The sequence below is a fragment of the Vicia villosa genome, unplaced genomic scaffold, assembly GCF_029867415.1.
Source record: "Vicia villosa cultivar HV-30 ecotype Madison, WI unplaced genomic scaffold, Vvil1.0 ctg.001436F_1_1, whole genome shotgun sequence".
Taxonomy (NCBI): domain Eukaryota; kingdom Viridiplantae; phylum Streptophyta; class Magnoliopsida; order Fabales; family Fabaceae; genus Vicia; species Vicia villosa.
Window position 1 is genome coordinate 108,215 of NW_026705617.1, and position 21,121 is coordinate 129,335.

The following is a 21,121-nucleotide window of genomic DNA, read 5'->3' on the forward strand; positions in this document are numbered from 1 at the left end:
TGATAAAATCTGAATGGATTGAAAATTCTGTTTATTGAAAATCTCCCATGTGCCAAACGAAAATGCTAATCTCACCTCCCCTGGCCTAGCGCCTGAATTCCTGATTCTGCATCCACACCCCCTAAGCCCAATCACACTCCCTTCCATTTTTGGCTGAACATGAAAACTGTAACAAAAAAACAAATCTGATGGGCCATATCTCTATGGGCCCTGCGCCTTTATTTGGGCTGCACCACTGATTTCAGTCTAAACCCCCTGACTCCATTATTTCATGTTAGATCTTAGTTCACTTCACAATAGTTTTTTACTTTTAGTTGATAAAAACATGATAAAATCTTTAATACTTTGTTAGATTTTTTAGGTGATCATTGACATTAAAAACCCATAAAAATAGTAGTTTTCTAGTTTAATTTTGCATTGATGCTTGAATTGTTTTCATACTAGTTCCATGTTATTTTTGTATGACACTTGTGTGATTTTATGGCTTGTGTTTTTGGCCTTATTTTAGGCCTATTTTGTTAGTACCATTTTAGATTCCTTTTGTACATAAATAGGAATTAGAACAACTTAGATTAGAATTTAGAAATAGTTCCCCGTTGCATTCTTTTTCTTTTCAACTCTTTAAAATACTTAATAAAAGGAAGATGCGAATCACATTAAGAAAGTGATAGAGAAATGAGTGGGATTCATTCCCTAATCTATTTCTCAATCGCTTAGCGGCATAGAAACGAGTGGGATTCATTCCCTAATCTGTTTCTCGGTCACTACTTAATGGGAGAGAAATGAGTGGGATTCATTTCCTAATCTGTTTCTCAAACATTAATCAATGGGAGAGAAATGAGTGAGATTCATTCTCTAATCTGTTTCTCAAACATTACATAATGGGATGGAAGTGAGTGGGATTCATTCCCTAATCTGCTTCTCGATCATTATACATTTTATGTGATTCGAATCGTGAAGTAAATTCCCTTAAAAAATACCCAACCAAAAAAACACCTTAAAACACCTAACAATGGTTCAGACTAAAGCAAAGTAGAGAAAGTGGTGAGTGGCCCGGTATTGGGAACTGTTCATCACTCATCTATCCTAAAAGACACAAACCAATCATTTCTTTTTCTTTTGCCTCGTTGGCACCTAAGGGCAATGTCATTTCCACTCGTACGCATCGTAGGTCGATCCCTTATGCAAGAGTGCGAACGTTGAATCCGCCCAATTAAAAAACACAAAAACAAACAGAAAATCTTTAGCCGAGCTACGGTAACTCTGATTCCTGAAAAGGATACGTAGGCAGCGGGGTAGGGCCCGTGCGAGTACAATTCTTTATTTTCCCTACATTTTGCATTCATTTCGCATTTAGATATAGACATAGTTATACACCCTTTAGATAGAAACAAACGTAGGTGGATACCATCGAGTACGATGGGCGTGAGGGGTGCTAGCACCTTCCCCTCGCGTAATCGACTCCCGCACCTAGATTCTCTGGTCGCAAGACCTTGTTCCTTCCTTTGTTAGGTTTTCTGATATCCCTTTCCCTTATGGGATAAATATATTGGTGGCGACTCTGTTCATTTTTCGCGAGCGTGCGACAAGGTGATCTTCTGATTGTTGGCTCTTCAGAAATCCTGAGATTCTCTAAAGATGCAGCAACTTGATCTTCTGATCCATTGCTTCTGAGACTGCTAGCTTCTGAAACTTTTCTTCTTGGTTCTTCAACTTCTGAGATATCAATATCAAAATCTGCAAAATTCTCAAACTGCTTTGGCTTTTCAAGACCAAGCTTTTCATCAAACCTGATATTGATTGATTCTTCTACAATCAATGTTTCAGTATTGTATACTCTGTAGCCTTTAGAGCGTTCAGAATATCCAAGAAGGAAACATTTTTGTGCCTTAGAATCAAACTTACCAAGATGATCTTTAGTGTTCAGAATAAAACAAACACATCCAAAAGGATGAAAATATGAAATGTTGGGCTTTCTGTTCTTCCACAATTCATAAGGAGTCTTATTTAGAATAGATCTTATAGAGATTCTATTCTGAATATAACATGCAGTGTTTATTGCTTCTGCCCAGAAGTGCTTAGCCATATTGGTTTCGTTGATCATGGTTCTGGCCATTTCTTGTAGAGTCCTATTCTTTCGTTCTACAACTCCATTTTGTTGTGGAGTTCTAGGACAAGAGAAATCATGGGCAATACCATTTTCTTTGAAGAACTCCTCAAAGAATTTGTTCTCAAATTCACCACCATGATCACTTCTGACCTTTATGATTTTACACTCCTTCTCAGTTTGGATCTGAGTGCAGAATTCAAAGAACACTGAATGAGACTCATCCTTGTGTTTCAAGAACTTTACCGATGTCCAGCGGCTATAATCATCAACGATGACTAATCCATATTTCTTCCCTCTGACAGATGCTGTTTTGACTGGGCCAAACAGATCAATGTGCAAGAGTTCTAACGGCCTTGAGGTAGAAACAACATTCTTAGACTTGAATGCAGGTCTGGAGAACTTGCCCTTCTGACATGCTTCACAAAGAGCATCTGATTTGTATTTCAGATTTGGGAGTCCTCTGACCAGATTTAGTTTGTTAATCTGAGAAATCTTTCTCAAACTAGCATGACCTAATCTTCTGTGCCAGACCCATTGCTCTTCAGAAACAGACATAAGACAAGTCACCTTCTGCTTCTCAAGATCAGAAAGATCAATCTTATAAATGTTGTTCTTCCTCTTGCCTGTAAATAGGATTGAGCCATCCTTCTGACTTACAGCCTTGCAAGACTTTTGATTGAAGATTATATCATAACCATTGTCACTTAATTAACTTATGGACAATAAGTTATGTGTTAATCCTTCTACAAGAAGTACATTAGTTATGGAAGGAGAGTTACCAAGACTTATGGTTCCAGAGCCAATGATTTTGCCCTTCTGATCACCTCCAAACTTGACTTCTCCACCTGGTTTAAGCACCAGGTCTTGGAATGTAGACCTTCTTCCCGTCATGTGTCGCGAGCACCCAGAGTCCAGGTACCATGACATTTTGCTTTTTGTCCTCTTTGCCGCCAAGGATATCTGCAACAGAAATTATCTTCTCCTTAGGTACCCACAATTTCTTGGGTCCTTTCTTGTTAGTTCTCCTCAAGTTCTGATTGAACTTGGGTTTAGCAAAATATTTAACAGGAGGAACAGCATGATATTCTTTAGGTTTGTCAGCATGATATTTCTTAGGATGTGTCACATGCTTCTTGGTGTGAACAGTGTTAAACTTCTGTGCATGTGAAGTGAGCCTAATATCATGAGCATGGCCATATTTGAACTGATCATACAATGGCTTGTATGTGATCTTCAGATCATCAATAGGTTCAAATTTATGTGAGGTATCACCCTCATAGCCAAAGCCAAACCTTCTGTTTCCAGAAACACCATATATCATAGAAGCAAGATGACTTCTGCCAATACTTCTAGATAAGAACTTTCTGAAGCTCGAGTCATATTCTTTCAGAATATGATTCATGCTAGGAATGGGTTTTTCTGTTTCAGAAGGAGATCCACTATCTTTGGATAGATTTAAAACTTTTTCCTTCAGTTCAGAATTTTCCAATTCCAGCTTCTTAGTTTCAAATTCAAACTGCTTTTTCAGCTTTTTGTATTTGATACTAAGATGAGCCTTGAGTTCCAGAAGTTCTGTTAAACTGGAAACTAACTCTTCTCTAGATAGTTCAGAAAATACCTCTTCAGAATCTGATTCTGATGTAGATTTTGATCCATCATCCATTGTGGCCATTAGTGCCAGATTTGCCTGCTCATCTTCAGAGTCTGATTCTGATTCTGAATCATCCCATGTTGCCATAAGACCTTTCTTCTTATGAAACTTCTTCTTGGGATTCTCCTTCTGAAGTTTTGGACACTCGTTCTTGTAATGTCCAGGCTCATTGCACTCATAGCAGACAGCCTTCTTCTTGTCAGATCTTCTGTCACCAGAAGATTCTCCTCGTTCAAATCTCTTTGAACTTCTGAAGCTTCTGAACTTCCTTTGCTTGCTCTTCCAGAGTTGGTTTACCCTTCTGGAGATCATGGACAGTTCATCTTCTTCTTCAGATTCTGATTCTTCAGGATCTTCTTCTTCAGCTTGAAAAGCGTTAGTGCATTTTTTAAAATTAGATTTTAATGCAACAGACTTACCTTTCTTCTGAGGTTCATTTGCGTCAAGTTCAATCTCATGACTCCTCAGGGCACTGATCAGCTCTTCCAAAGAAACTTCATTCAGATTCTTCGCAATCTTGAATGTAGTCACCATTGGGCCCCATCTTCTGGGCAAGCTCCTGATGATCTTCTTTACATGACCAGCCTTGGTGTAGCCTTTGTCCAGAACTCTTAATCCAGCAGTTAGAGTTTGAAATCTTGAAAACATCTTCTCAATGTCTTCATCATCCTCCATCTTGAAGGCTTCGTACTTCTGGATTAGTGCAAGAGCTTTGGTCTCCTTGACTTGAGCATTTCCTTCATGAGTCATTTTCAAGGACTCATGTATGTCATGGGCCGTTTCCCTGTTAGATATCTTCTCATACTCAGCATGAGAGATAGCATTCAGCAAAACAGTCCTGCATTTGTGATGATTTTTGAAATCTTTCTTTTGATCATCAGTCATTTCGTTTCTCGTGAGCCTTACACCAGTAGCTTTAACAGGATGTTTGTAACCATCCAACAGAAGATCCCATAGATCAGCATCTAGACCAAGAAAGTAACTTTCCAGTTTATCTTTCCAGTATTCAAAATTTTCACCATCAAATACTGGTGGTCTAGTATAACCATTGTTACCATTGTATTGCTCAGCAGAGCCAGATGTAGATGCAATTGGATTTGTTTGAACTTCACCAGCCATCTTTTACTGAAGCGTTTTTCTCTTCCTGAATCTTTTCTAAACACGGTTAAGTGCTTGCACCTTAGAACCGGCGCTCTGATGCCAATTGAAGGATAGAAAAACACTTAGAAAGGGGGGGTTTGAATAAGTGTAGTTTCAAAAACTCGTAAGATAAAAATAATTTGCACAAGTATTTTTATCCTGGTTCGTTGTTAACTAAACTACTCCAGTCCACCCTATACAAGGTGATTTACCTCAACTGAGGATTTAATCCACTAATCACACGAGATTACAATGGTTTTCCACTTAGACAACTTCTAAGTCTTCTAGAGTCTTCTGATCACAACCTGTGTAACACCCAGAAAATAAGTATATGCTTGATTTGGACGTTTGTGAAGTTTATTGGAATTTTACCGTTTTTGGAGTCGTTTCAGTCGGTATTAGTTCGGGATGACGGACTAATATTTAATTGAAGGTTTTCATATTTTTGGTACTAGAAATATTAGTAAGGTAATATTCCGCGTTTTGGGGCGTTTGAACGATATTTGAGCGTAGGGGCATTTTGGTCATTTCCGCGGGATAGATATTTTCTTTATAAGAAAGAAATATTGTGAGAAGGGAAAGGGATGGAAAGAAAAAGGAAAGAAAGAAAGAGAAGAGGGGAAGAAGAAGAGCAAAGAGGAAAAACAAGAGAAAGTGGAGGATTCTCAACCGAATCGATTGCCGATCGTCACAATAGCAAGGTAAGGGGGTGAATCTAATTTATCTTGGATGTATGATTCTTATAGTCTTGTTCTTGTTCTTCTTGTTCCAATTTCCACAATTTTCTTGCGTGGTCTTTGTTTGATCTAAGTTTGTTTGAGAATGATTGTATGATGATTAAATGATATCCTTGTTGTGTTATGGTGATTGATCATGTTTGTTTTCCTTTTCCATGGCTTGATTGAGTTTGAATAAAATGTTAGGTTTTGAGATAGATTGATGAATCAACCATGAAAAGTTTGATGTTAGGTTGTTTCTATGGTTTGTATGTGTTGTATTGGTGTTATAATGATGTTTGGGAGTGGTTTTGGTGGGTATAAGGGGCTTGGAACCGTTCTGGTTCGTTCTGGTTTTTTCTGGGTTTACGCAGGTCCGCTGAGCGGAGGTGGGTCCGCTGAGCGGAGGTTCTGTTGCAGAAAATTCTCTGCGAAGGTCCGCTGAGCGGAGCTGAAGCGGACAACAGCATTTTCTGTTTTTCCAAAACTTTGAAACTTCGTAACTCTTGAACCGTAACTCCGATTTTGTCGCCGTTCGAAGCGTTGGAAAGCTAACGCAATAACCTATATTATTATCTAATTAAATGATTCATAGGATGAAGTATTCCATTATTTTTATTAGGATCAAGTGATGAGTTGTGTAGTGTGTTCAATTATCCAAACTTTGAAACCTTGTAACTTTTGATCCGTAGCTCCGTTTCGTACGCTGTTCGAAGTGTTAGGAAGCTAGTTGGATGTTCTATAGGATAGTATAGGCTTGGTTAGCTTGTTATTAATTGGTTATGAGGTGTTGTTGATGAAATCACATAATTGTTTTATGCGCGATATGATTGCTAAATAATCATAGTGCTTGGTGGTAATTGTTAATGATGTAGGATGTAGTAGTGGTTGGTTGATTTTCATAAATGGTTTTGTGAACTAGTGCATGATAAATCATGATGATGTGTTGTGTGAATGTTATCGTATTGGTACGAGGTATGTGATTAGTTGTCGATAACATGAGATCATGTTCATATGTGTTATGTATTAATGAATGTTCATTCTTAATATGTGACAATGTTTGGTTGTTTGTTATTAACATGATGTGTGGCCTTATGGCAAGTAATTGTTGTTATGAGAATGATGTATTATCATTGTTGAATTGTTGTTATTAGAACTTGTTGATGATGTATTGATGGAGTTGTGGGCCAATGTCCAATATTAATTTGATGTGATGCAATTATGCGATCATTTATGCCGATGTGGCTAGTATGTTTTGACGGTGAATGTGTGCTGTGTGCTTATTAATGCCTGTGTGGTAATTATGGTGTGATGTAATTGATAACGATGTTATTAATTGGTGATGTATCCTTTTGGATAGAATATAAACGATGTAACGTGAGTGTATGATCGTGTTATATTGTTGATGATGTTGTTGTCGTGTAAAAGAGTCTTATATTTGCACAGCATAACATTTCAATACGTTAATGGCGGAATGCTGTTAACAGATGGCCTGCGGGCATGGTTACCAGTAGGGGCTTAATGCTCGGTAACGGAATGAGCCTGAGTGGCAAGAGGTCATCAGTGGGAGCTGCGTGCTCGATGACGACAGCCTGCGGGCTTCCTGAGTGGAATAAAGTCCCAGCATAATGCTTGGCAGGTGTATTTGTCATAATGACAAGGAGGAGTTTTACTCCGGATTTGGTACCACATGCATATGCATAGTCGAGTCTCATTCATCATCGTCAGTCTTTATAATTTATGTTACCATTCATGTGTCGCATTACTTATATATTGATTGTGGTTGACTTAGTGGATTACTTTGTTGTATGATTATTGATGATACCTGTTGGCATTACTATAATTGTCATGCTTTCATTATGAATTATATTCTCACCCTTCTGCTGATTTGATGCTTGAGTGGCATCCTGCAGATTAGCCGCTTTGGGAGTCTTTTGGAAGAGGTAGTTCTCCAGTTGGTCTTGTCGGTCGCTCTGATACGTAACACCGGGGAGTCGGGAGTCTGTTGATATTTATTTGTATATGACTCTTTGAACATGTATATGTGATGATGTGCTGATGTGTATAGTAAACGCTTTATTTTGGAAAACTCCTCTTTGAGAGTGAGAGTTATACGTATATATATATATATATATATATATATGTTCATACCTTCCGTGTGTTATGTATCATTTTATTGGCAGGTGTTGTATGCTTTTGGCATCGCTGATGTCCGTTTGTTTTCTAGGTGTTTGTTTGGTTACTTAGTGTAACATCCTAATTGTGTTGTATGAAATTTTAATACTCTGATATTTTCTTGCCTAAATGCTTTGGGTAGAATTGGGGTGTTACATTAGTGGTATCAGAGCAGGTCGGTTTGTCCGTCCAGTGTTGTCTAATGTGTTTAATTCCTCAGTACGTGATAAGTGTGTGGAGCACGGTCAGTACTTGTTGTGCCTCTAGCCGGTTGTGTGCAGGAGTGGGTTGAAGCTAAGTTGGGGGAGAAGATATGCTTCTCGGATATGTTTCAGTTGCAAGATGTTAGTATGCTACTGAGGGCAGCAGTACTAGTGTTGTTGGAATTTGTTGTTTTCTGAAGTGAAGGCGACTTGGACTTAAGACTTTGGTTGTTAATCAAGTTGGAGTGTCTCGGAGTAGATTTTGGTTATTTCTAAAGAATGGAATTTAGAGGGTTGTGATGCTCTGACGCTACTGATGGACTATGAAGTTGTTGTTTGAGTAGCCTTGTGTGAGGTGTCGTTGTTGGATCAATGATTAAGGAAAGTATTGTGGTAGACTTTGTCGTAGGAGTTATTGACGTTGTTGGAAACGTTTTGGAACTTAAGTAAGAATTAGGAGTACGAAGAGTTGAGTAGGATCTCAGGAATTTTATTCTTAGGATTTGTTAGAAGTGTTTTGGTACGTAGCTACCGGACGTCGGTGTTAGCTGGTTCAGATAATCTTGGGAGATTTGTGAATTATGGAATCATAGTGCTTCTATGCTATGAGCAAAAGTTGGAAAAGAATATTATTAATGTTGGTACTGATAATTTATACTCTATTATGATTGTCGGCTACCTATTGACAAATTGAGGACTTGATCACCCTTAATCTCTTGTTGATAAGTAGACGGAATCGTATTGGACGTGATAGGCTTATCTGGCTAGTTTGATAATATTGGAAGTGAATGAGTTGGTGCAAGGTGGTACGACGTTGTTTATGTTGTCAACGACTTTGGATGTCCTTGAGAAAGAGCAATTGTGGGAATTGCGGATAGTTGTGCATATGTATGAGTGTTTCTTGAAGGTTTAATTGATTCATCGTCGAAAGGAGGAATTCTGTCTTGGAGTTCTGTTTTGACGGATTTAGTTCCTAGAACTATTGTTGTGTCGAGGATTTCGTATCGGATGCCAACTTCTGAGTTGAAAGAGTTGAGGAGTCAACTTAAGGATTTTCTTGAGAAGAGGTTTGTTCGTTCAAGTGTGTCGCCGTAGGGTGCATGTGTTTTGTTGGTTAAGAAGGAAGGTTCTACGAGGCTTTGTGTCGATTTTAGACAATTGAGAAAAGTGACAATTAAGGAAAAGTATCCACTTTCGAGGATTGATATTTTGACGGATCAAGTTGGTTGGATCTTGTTTGTTTTGCAAGTTTGATTTGAGGTATAAGTATCATCAGTGTGAAGATGAGCATGCTAAGTACTTGAGAATTGTTTTGTCCGTGTTGGGAAGAAGAAGTTGTTTGCTAAGTTTCTTTGTATGAGTTTTTGGTTGAGTGAAGTGAATGTTCAAGGGGTAAGTGGTGGTTTATGCTTTTATGCAAGTTAAGATTTTTTAAAGGATTTATCTGTCACAAGATTTAGAGTTGGCAGTTGTTATTTCTGTTTGGGAAATTTGAAGGCACTAATTTTTCGGATCTAGATTTGTGTGTGTACGTGACTACGAGAGTTTGAAGTATTTGTTTGATCAGAGCGAGTTGATTATGAGAAACCATTGCACACGTCTATGTTGATGATTTGAGTATTGTGATTGTTGAAACAGTTGTGAGATTTGAGTTTGGTTCGTAAAGCGACTTCTTCAAGTGTTGAGCTTTTTATGTGAAAGCTTACTTATGGTATTCTTGATGAGATTAGAAAAGGTCGGAAATCGGATTTGAATGGGTTGATAAGATGACATTTATTAGTCAAAGGTAAAGATGGTGATCTTCGGATTGATAAGAGCAATGTCATGGGATGTCATGATCAAGGTTGTATTCCTAATGTTCGGATTTGAAAAGAGGACTTTGGATGAAGTGCGTCATAGTAATTTGAGTATTCATCCTGATGCTACTAAGATGTATCAAGATTTGAGAAGGTCATTTTTAGTGGCAAGGTAATGAAGAAGGATATGAAGGGTTTTGTTTAATTGTGTTTGACTTGTCAGGAGTCGTCTGGTTTCATGTAACTGTTATCCATTCCTGAGTAGAAGTGGAATAGCATTTCTATGGATTTTGTTTCTGGTTTGCCGAGGACGTCGAGTAATTGTGAGGCGATTTGGGTCATTGTGGATATATTGACGAAAACTGTTCACGTTAATTCGATAAGAATGGATTAACTGATGGAAGTACTGGCGAGTGGTATGTTGATAAAAATTGTTTGTTGGTTTGTTTGTTTGCATGGTGTTTCGAAAGTTATTGTTCAGAATGAGATCCGAGATTTATTTCCGAAAATTTTGAGAAGGTTCGCAAAGTACTTTGGGTACAAAGTTGTGTCGAGTTTGGCGTATCGTCCTCAAACGGATGGTCAGACTGAGAGGACGGTTTGGTCACTTAAGGATCTATGAGGGCTTGTGTTGTGAAACAAGGATGTATTTGGATTAGCTTTTTGCCTTTGATTGGATAATACAAAGACTTTTGTCTGATGTGCGAGCTGACACAACATATTAAGAGGTTGAGTATGTTAAGAGAGAACAATGAGTTTCTGGTGAATACTAGAAGGAGTTGGAAGTTGGTTATGAAATTGGTAAATCTGTTTGTTGTGGGAAATCAGAGTGTGCATCGGAAGCGTGAAAAGACGCGGTTCGTATGTGTATGAATTGTTAGAGTTCAAATTGTGGACAGTGGATGTGGTAGGAATGATAAGACCACCAGATGTTTTGGTTACATGTTTGGCTGCTATGTCTTGGCACGGTTGTTTGGATGTTGTGCGACCGGGTTGTTGTCTGTGTCTTGATTATTTCTTGTGTTCTGGTGTTAGTCGATGAGTGCATTGTATGGGCATTGCATCTCGTTGTCGTTGTTGTGTTTTGGTTGTTTTGCTTTTAGCTAGAGTGGTTCGTTGTTTGGCGCTGATTGTGTCGTTGCTTTCGTGGCTTGATAGTTGGTTAGTCGGATACAAGAGCGTATCCAAGTTTGTTTGTGTTTGGGATATTTCCGAGTACGGAAATGTTCTAAGTGGGGGAGAGTTGTAACGCCCAGAAAATAAGTATATGCTTGATTTGGACGTTTGTGAAGTTTATTGGAATTTTACCGTTTTTGGAGTCGTTTCAGTCGGTATTAGTTCGGGATGACGGACTAATATTTAATTGAAGGTTTTCATATTTTTAGTACTAGAAATATTAGTAAGGTAATATTCCGCGTTTTGGGGCGTTTGAACGATATTTGAGTGTAGGGGCATTTTGGTCATTTCCGCGGGATAGATATTTTCTTTATAAGAAAGAAATATTTTGAGAAGGGAAAGGGATGGAAAGAAAAAGGAAAGAAAGAAAGAGAAGAGAGGAAGAAGAAGAGCAAAGAGGAAAAACAAGAGAAAGTGGAGGATTCTCAACCGAATCGATTGCCGATCGTCACAATAGCAAGGTAAGGGGGTGAATCTAATTTATCTTGGATGTATGATTCTTATAGTCTTGTTCTTGTTCTTGTTCTTCTTGTTTCAATTTCCACAATTTTCTTGTGTGGTCTTTGTTTGATCTAAGTTTGTTTGAGAATGATTGTATGATGATTAAATGATATCCTTGTTGTGTTATGGTGATTGATCATGTTTGTTTTCCTTTTCCATGGCTTGATTGAGTTTGAATAAAATGTTAGGTTTTGAGATAGATTGATGAATCAACCATGAAAAGTTTGATGTTAGGTTGTTTCTATGGTTTGTATGTGTTGTATTGGTGTTATAATGATGTTTGGGAGTGGTTTTGGTGGGTATAAGGGGCTTGGAACCGTTCTGGTTCGTTCTGGTTTTTTCTGGGTTTACGCAGGTCCGCTGAGCGGAGGTGGGTCCGCTGAGCGGAGGTTCTGTTGCAGAAAATTCTCTACGAAGGTCCGCTGAGCGGAGCTGAAGCGGACAACAGCATTTTCTGTTTTTCCAAAACTTTGAAACTTCGTAACTCTTGAACCGTAACTCCGATTTTGTCGCCGTTTGAAGCGTTGGAAAGCTAACGCAATAACCTATATTATTATCTAATTAAATGATTCATAGGATGAAGTATTCCATTATTTTTATTAGGATCAAGTGATGAGTTGTGTAGTGTGTTCAATTATCCAAACTTTGAAACCTTGTAACTTTTGATTCGTAGCTCCGTTTCGTACGCCGTTCGAAGTGTTAGGAAGCTAGTTGGATGTTCTATAGGATAGTATAGGCTTGGTTAGCTTGTTATTAATTGTTTATGAGGTGTTGTTGATGAAATCACATAATTGTTTTATGCGCGATATGATTGGTAAATAATCATAGTGCTTGGTGGTAATTGTTAATGATGTAGGATGTAGTAGTGGTTGGTTGATTTTCATAAATGGTTTTGTGAACTAGTGCATGATAAATCATGATGATGTGTTGTATGAATGTTATCGTATTGGTACGAGGTATGTGATTAGTTGTCGATAACATGAGATCATGTTCATATGTGTTATGTATTAATGAATGTTCATTCTTAATATGTGACAATGTTTGGTTGTTTGTTATTAACATGATGTGTGGCCTTATGGCAAGTAATTGTTGTTATGAGAATGATGTATTATCATTGTTGAATTGTTGTTATTACAACTTGTTGATGATGTATTGATGGAGTTGTGGGCCAATGTCCAATATTAATTTGATGTGATGCAATTATGCGATCATTTATGCCGATGTGGCTAGTATGTTTTGACGGTGAATGTGTGCTGTGTGCTTATTAATGCCTGTGTGGTAATTATGGTGTGATGTAATTGATAACGATGTTATTAATTGGTGATGTATCCTTTTGGATAGAATATAAACGATGTAACGTGAGTGTATGATCGTGTTATATTGTTGATGATGTTGTTGTCGTGTAAAAGAGTCTTATATTTGCACAGCATAACATTTCAATACGTTAATGGCGGAATGCTGTTAACAGATGGCCTGCGGGCATGGTTACCAGTAGGGGCTTAATGCTCGGTAACGGAATGAGCCTGAGTGGCAAGAGGTCATCAGTGGGAGCTGCGTGCTCGATGACGACAGCCTGCGGGCTTCCTGAGTGGAATAAAGTCCCAGCATAATGCTTGGCAGGTGTATTTGTCATAATGACAAGGAGGAGTTTTACTCCGGATTTGGTACCACATGCATATGCATAGTCGAGTCTCATTCATCATCGTCAGTCTTTATAATTTATGTTACCATTCATGTGTCGCATTACTTATATATTGATTGTGGTTGACTTAGTGGATTACTTTGTTGTATGATTATTGATGATACCTGTTGGCATTACTATAATTGTCATGCTTTCATTATGAATTATATTCTCACCCTTCTGCTGATTTGATGCTTGAGTGGCATCCTGCAGATTAGCCGCTTTGGGAGTCTTTTGGAAGAGGTAGTTCTCCAGTTGGTCTTGTCGGTCGCTCTGATACGTAACACCGGGGAGTCGGGAGTCTGTTGATATTTATTTGTATATGACTCTTTGAACATGTATATGTGATGATGTGCTGATGTGTATAGTAAACGCTTTATTTTGGAAAACTCCTCTTTGAGAGTGAGAGTTATACGTATATATATATATATATATATATATATATATATATATATATATATATGTTCATACCTTCCGTGTGTTATGTATCGTTTTATTGGCAGGTGTTGTATGCTTTTGGCATCGCTGATGTCCGTTTGTTTTCTAGGTGTTTGTTTGGTTACTTAGTGTAACATCCTAATTGTGTTGTATGAAATTTTAATACTCTGATATTTTCTTGCCTAAATGCTTTGGGTAGAATTAGGGTGTTACAACCTGATCACTCTAGGAACAAATGCTTAGACACAAGCTAAGACTTTCTTAGAGTATCCTGACCACCACGTGATCACTCTAAAATACAACTGCTTAGACACAAGCTAAGACTTCCTAGAGTATCCTGATCAACACTTGATCACTCTAGTTACTTACAAATTAATGTAATCAATTCTAAGAGTATTACAATTGCTTCTTAAAAGCGATAATCACAAACTGTGATATTTCTCTTACAGATTTAAGCTTAGACTCACTAAAGTATTACAACAGTAATGTAGTGAGGTTGAAGATGAAGTTTCTGAGCTTTGAGTTGAACAGCGTTTCAGCAAGTTTTTCAGAATAAGTTCGTTCAGGATTCGTAACCTTGCTTCTCATCAGAACTTCATATTTATAGGCGTTTTGAGAAGATGACCGTTGGGAGAATTTAATGCTCGCCTTCATACCTGCAAGACGAGAGGATTAGGTTAAAGCGTGAAGCCTTCAAATCCTTGGACATTACATCGTACCTGAAACGAGGGAGAAGGGGATTAGATCAGAATCGAAGAGGAAACGTAAATCAACAAAGAATTTCTGAAGAGGTAAGATCTAAGAACCCATAGCTTAAATTGTGTTGCGTATGCATGCGTGTCCCATCGATTATCGTTTTTCTGGAGATTTTAGGTTAGGATTTTAAGGTTTAGGGTTGAAATTGTTGAGATCTGGGTGAGTTTAAGAACATGGGTGACGGAGACGATGAAGATTCATCAGAATCTTCATCGGAAACTGGAAGGTATGGCGTTCCATGGTGGTTTGAGTGGTGGTCGACGGCGGTTCATGGCCGTTTCCTGGGTTTTCGTCGAGAGAGCGTGTAGAGAGAGGAAGAAGGTTAGAGAGAGAACGAGAGTGTGAAAATGAGAATGGGTTGTGTGAGTTAGGAACTAATTCCCCCACCGGCCGTTAGATCTTCGCCATGTGGCCTCACGATGGCCACATGGTCTGGCATGTGATCCTTGATTCATTGTTCTTCGCTTATTGTATTCCCTCAATCCAAATGCATGCAGACCCTTGGATGATAATGTCCATAGATCAAACGCTCAGTATCTCTGAGACACCCCTAACACCATACGTACACACACATTCAACCAAACGAATTCAAATGTTCATTGGGCCTAAGTCTTTACCAATCGCACCTCCCATGGTTACTACCCCTTAGTAAATATGCACCACCATACAAAGATTAAAAATAACATTTAATTAATTAATTTTATGAAATTTTAATTGTTTAATTATTTGTTCTCTCTTGATGATTTAATCCAATTTTCTCCTCGAACCGACTAAATCCATTAGTCGCAGTAGACGAGAAATAATTTTCGATTCGCTTAATTTACTTATTAATAATATAATTGAATCTAATTTATTTGAAAATAATAATTTAATTAATTCTCTCCTCGACCCGACTAAAGCTATTAGTCGCATTAGACGAGAGATAAAAAAATATATGAAATTTAAAACACATTTAATTCGCTGCCCGCGACGATCGAATCTATCGATCTGAGTAACCAGCGATGCCCCATTAATCCGTTAGCTATACTGACCAAATCTATTGGTCATCGCATCTAACGGTGCCATATCAAATCAGGGCTGTACGCCCAAAACATCTAAAAAACACTAAACCACGATACTACGGATTTTCATCCATTCAACTGCGATTTTCAAATCTACGACAAGGCCATTCAAAAAGCCTTAAAACCATGTCAAATTCAAATTTTAAGGCGTACAACCCTGTGCCCGAACTACGTTGACTCTGATTCTCCATAAGGAGATACGTAGGCACTTGGATAACCAAGGCGAGTCCCCTTCCCATAAAATCTCAATTTTTCCCTATTCATTCCCTTAGCTATTAACCTCTATAATTTTAGCCATAAATCTTTGCCTTAGATTCAAAGTCATAGGAAAGGGTTGAGGGTGCCTAACACCTTCCTTCGACCTGATTATAATAACTTACCCCGATCTCTTAACTGCGTAGGGTTTCCTATTCGCCCTTCAAAATAGGTGGCGACTTTAAGTCTTAATTTTTAGGGCAGGTTGCTACAGCATGATAGATGAACAACGCTCAATCTTTGAAAAAATCATGGAAGCTGTCGGAAAACAAAGAGGGGGGGTCTTTTTTTTACATGGTTATGGAGGGACCGGTAAAAATTTCATGTGGAGGACACTATCAAGTGCACTTCGTTCGAAGAAAAAAATTGTGCTTGTTGTTGCTTCAAGCGGTATAGCTTCATTGTTATTACCAGGTGGACGAACTGCTCATTCCAAGTTCAAAATTCCTGTGCCAACACTTGACAACTCCACTTGCAATATTGACAAAAACACTGAACATTCTCAATTATTCGAGGCAACGGACGTGATAATATGGGATGAAGCACCTATGGCTCATAAAAATTGTTTTGAGGCATTGGATAGAACACTTAAAGACGTCATGACCAAGAAGGGTCTTGGGAATAAAATCTTCGGCGGCAAAGTTGTTGTTTTTGGAGGAGACTTCAGACAGATTCTTCCAGTTGTTCCGAGAGCAGGGCGTTCTGATATTGTTCATGCATCCATATGCTCCTCTTATATCTGGGACTATTGTCAGGTTCTAACACTGACAAAAAACATGAGACTTCAGCAGGGAAGCGATAATACCAGTTCTAAGGAATTAGCGGAGTTCTCAAAATGGATTTTAAATGTCGGTGATGGTAAGATATCTGAACCAAATGATGGATTGGTGGACATAGAGATTCCTTAAGATTTATTGATTACCAATTATGAAGATCCTATCAAAGCTATTGTTGAAAATACATATCCCGATTTGGTTAATGTATTCCAAGATGTTGCATATCTACATGGAAAAGCAATTCTTGCCTCAACCATTGAAGTTGTGGATAAGATCAATCATTATGTATTGGACCTTATACCAGGTAAAAATTATTTATTCTTTTTTTGGTGCATGGGAAAAAGAATATGCAGCATATGATTTTGAATTTAGTAATGTTCGTATCTTTCTGTTGATTTTTTTTAGGAGAAGAGAAAAAGTATCTTAGTTACGATTCAATTGATAGAACTGATACGAGTTATACCGAAGCTTATGAAGTGCTAACTCCAGAATTTCTTAGCAAATTAAGAACATCAGGTTTACCAAATCATAGAATCAAATTGAAAGTTGGTACTCCCATTATGCTCATGAGAAATTTGGACCAATCAGATGGATTGTGTAATGGAACAAGATTGATTGTCACAAGATTGGCCAATCATGTCATTGAGGCAAAAATTATTTCTGGCAAGAACATAAGTAACCTTTTTTACATTCCTCGAATGTCTATGTCCCCTTCAGAGTAACCGTGGCCATTTAAGTTGATTAGGAGACAATTTCCGATTATTGTCTCTTACGCAATGACAATTAATAAGTCTCAAGGTCAGTCTCTTGATAGTGTTGGTTTGTATTTGCGTTCTCCCGTGTTTAGTCATGGACAACTTTATGTTGCAATCTCAAGAGTTACTACAAAAAGTGGTCTTAAAATCTTAATACACGACAAAGAGAATGTTCCGTGCTCCACTACCACAAATGTTGTATACAAGGAGGTTTTCCAATCACTTTGTTAGATGGTAAGCTTATTCTTCTTTTCTATCTTTGTATCTGTAGATGAAACACACAATATTTATATGCCTTAAATTTTATTCTTAATCATATATTGTTTTATACATTTTATAATGTAGGTATACGATGCATGTTGTTGGCTGGTTGCAATCATACAAGAAGATAGCATCTGATATTTATAACAGCAAATATGTTTATTGTTTTTATTTGAAGACATAAAAAATTGAATGTATTAATAGCTTTTTCATTGTTTTACCGTTGTGTATCATGTGTTTAACATTTATTAATATTTACTAAAACTTAGAAAACACTTTGGCTAAATATATGTTGTTAATTTATATAAGTGAACATTACAAGTGATAGACTGATTCATGTAATATGATCCCGACCAGACCCGTGCGACAGCACGGGTTTCCTACTAGTATCTATAGAAAAATTAATTTTTTTCAAAATATAAAATGCTTCCGAGAGTAAATCTATGAAAAATTGGAGGTAAAAATGAAATTTTACTTAATGTATAAGACAACTATGGGTGCGTTGGAAAACTTTCAAAACAAAAAAATAGCATATCTAAAGGAGACACGATCTTTTCACATCAATTGCATGGTTACATGCACAATAAAAGTAAAATTTTTGGTGTATTTTAATTATACCTACTCCCTCTGTCTCAGAGTCGTTTTTGATTCCCAAAAAAAGTTCTATACTCCTAGTATCAGTTTGTACTTTGTATACATTTTCTTTGTTCACAAGAAAAATCATAGCTGATGCATTGAGCTGTTAAATCCATAGTACTTTGCTTGAAAGATTGAGAGTACTATTCATCAATATATTTACAAATAGGATTTTGTCTAAAAATCCCACCTTTTATTTAGGCTTAGCTGTGATCTTTGTAAATCTTTGTAAATATACTTTGCTTGATGGATTGAGCTGTTAGCCTATTTAGCTGTTAAATCACAAGATGGGATTTTTATTTATTTTGTCTAAAATCTAAATAGGCTAACTTTAGTATTAATTTCATATCGAATTCCAAGGTGACTTTTTAGCTTACAATGATCATTTTACGTTTTAGCTATATTTTTTTTACTTTGTCGTTTACTTACCATATTTCATTTTTACGCATATAAAGTGCTTTGCTTGAAAGATTGAGAGAGTAGTCAATATATTTACGAATTTTTTTATATTTAAATTTTTTGTTTTAGTAACTTTTTAATGGATGGGTTGCATTTTACTATTATACATTTTGAATTTGACATTATGATTACTAAATAAAGTTGTATTTGTAATAGAGGAGAATGGTAATAGAATAAAAATTGTATTCATAATATACGGTGAAGTGATTAATACAATAAAATTTATACAAAAATAAAAACTAAATATATATAAAAGTTATATAAATAAAAGTCATACCTTTCAAATAATTTATTCATAATTATAAAAAATACAACATTATTATTTATTCAAACACACAGATATAAAATCAATTTTATATAGGTATGTGTGAAGTGTACACTAGTGCAAAAAGAATAATATAATTTTAAAATTTACACCCGATATACTAAAAATGGGTGTAAATAAGAAATACGGTGGCAATTTTGTAAATAATAGATCATTTTAAGTATTAGTATGTGTCAATTTACACCTTATTTTTTAAAAATGGGTGTAAATTAAAAATATTATTATAATTAAATCTCAATTACTTCCATTAAATTTAAAACGGGTGTAAATTTCAATAGACTAAAAAAATTATTTAATTTTATAACTTAAAATATTAATCATTAATATAAACACATTTAAAAACCACAATATATTTTATTAAGGTGTTATGAAATCTATTTTATTAAACTTACAACTTAATAATATTCAAGAGTAAAAACATTAACAAATTCAAAACAGTGTCTTCGAAACCCATTTCTCAATTGCATGAACTTTTCTCTTCGAAACCCGTCTCATCGCATGAAAGAGTGCAAACACGTCGAAACACGTCGAAGAATTGGGAGAGACTGGGAAGCGAGAAATCCAAGCATTTCCTAAAATCCTTTCTCGCATTTTCTTTGCGTATATCGGTTTTTTCGATTCACCTAATGACTCCGTAATCAGAAACTTTCGTTCGTAAAAACATGATTCCCTTCATTTCTCTACGGTTCTTCACCCAAAACCCTATCGATTATTCATCAGATCATCAACTGCTGCCCCGCTCCTTCTACCGCTGCGACGTCTTCATTGACTGGAACTAGTAGATCGGTTGGGCATTGACTGGAACCAGTAAGATCGAGATGTACCTTGGATTTGACACAATTCATGTTGCTTCGTTGAACCTATTTCATTTTTTGGATAATTCAATTTTCTAATTGTTGAATAGACTAGGAGTTTTCGATATAGAGAAGGGGATTTGAAGCTTTGATCTTAAGAATGTTCATTCACTGTTTGATGAATTGATTCAGAGAGCTTCTGATTGTGTTTTTTCTCTGAATGGGACTTCTACTGCCACTTTAATTCAAGGAAAGTTCCTAATAGTTCCGCTTTGACGGTTTCGACGAATTATTCGAAGAATTTAACTTCTGGTTCTGGTTCTTGAGGTGGTTTGAGAAGCAGGTTCCTTTAATTGATGCTTCTTCTACCTTTGTTCATGTGGAGAGAAACGTTTATGCAAAGGCTTCTGAGTCGTTCAAAAGAGATCAGAGTTATGTGAGCAAGTCTAAGTCTAAATTCTATCCGACGGGTATGGAATTGAACTGAATTTTGCACCCAAACCCCAAATAATGGATTCATCCTTAAAATCCACAACTGTTGCAGGTATAATATTTCAATATGTTGATTTAGTTAGTCATCTTATTGTTTGTTTAAGTAGCCATATTCAAGGTTTTTAATTGAGATAGTAATGATAGCTTTTGGTTGTCCTGCAATTTTAAATATTGTGTTGAATTGTGGTGCTGAGTTATGGTGTTAAATATTGGGCTGGGACATCCCCGAAGCCTCTAAGGTAACCTTATTTTTCATCATATAATCTCAGATCTAGTGCTTTTTGAGGTTGTTCATTTGATTAGAAAGACACTTTGATAGCTGATTATAGATGATTTTTTCCAGAGAGAAGAAAAAATTAAAGTGGTGGAGTTCAATACTCGCTGCTTAACAATTGTGGAGACTTTTTCTTAGAGAGAGAAAATAACACAATCTTTTATTTATCATGTTTTCATTACTTGTTACCTTTTTGGGCTGTTCGATTCAATTTTCAATGGTAATTGGTGTGTTTGCAACAGAAGTAGCTGGTGGAACGATTCCACTCGCCATATTTGGGAACACACTCGGCGGCGACATCGAGAAGTGACTTATTCCAGAAGTTGCAAGGGAGTTGAAGTTTTCTGCAAAGCTACTTTCATATGTATCTCAACTTGTATGTCACCAAATTAATTTTATTGGCTGTGTGTTGTCTCCAAACAGGTTTTTTTAATTATCTTTTGCATATTGATATAAAATAGGTTGTTAGAATGTAAATTCAAACACTTTCAATTCCACACAACCACCACCATTAGGTCTTCTAATGTATTTCATCATTCTGCTTATTTCCCACTTGAGAGAGGAATGTTATTAGCCTTATTCAAAGACTATTATAATACTACTTTAATGCATACAATCAATACCTTGAGATGAAATCTTTATGAATATGTGAATCCAATTCCATTTTGGCATTACGTTGTATTGTTCCCT

The 21,121-nt window shown here is 36.7% G+C and overlaps 1 protein-coding gene across 1 annotated transcript; it reads left to right on the plus strand.

The window, feature by feature from the left end:
* The first annotated feature begins 15,982 nt into the window (after positions 1 to 15,982).
* On the plus strand, positions 15,983 to 17,157 carry LOC131635125 (uncharacterized). Its single transcript, XM_058905736.1, has 3 exons — positions 15,983 to 16,517; positions 16,593 to 16,739; positions 16,841 to 17,157. Exons 1-3 carry the CDS (start codon positions 15,983 to 15,985, stop codon positions 17,155 to 17,157), a joined length of 999 nt encoding a protein of 332 aa, XP_058761719.1.
* Positions 17,158 to 21,121: the final 3,964 nt, after the last annotated feature.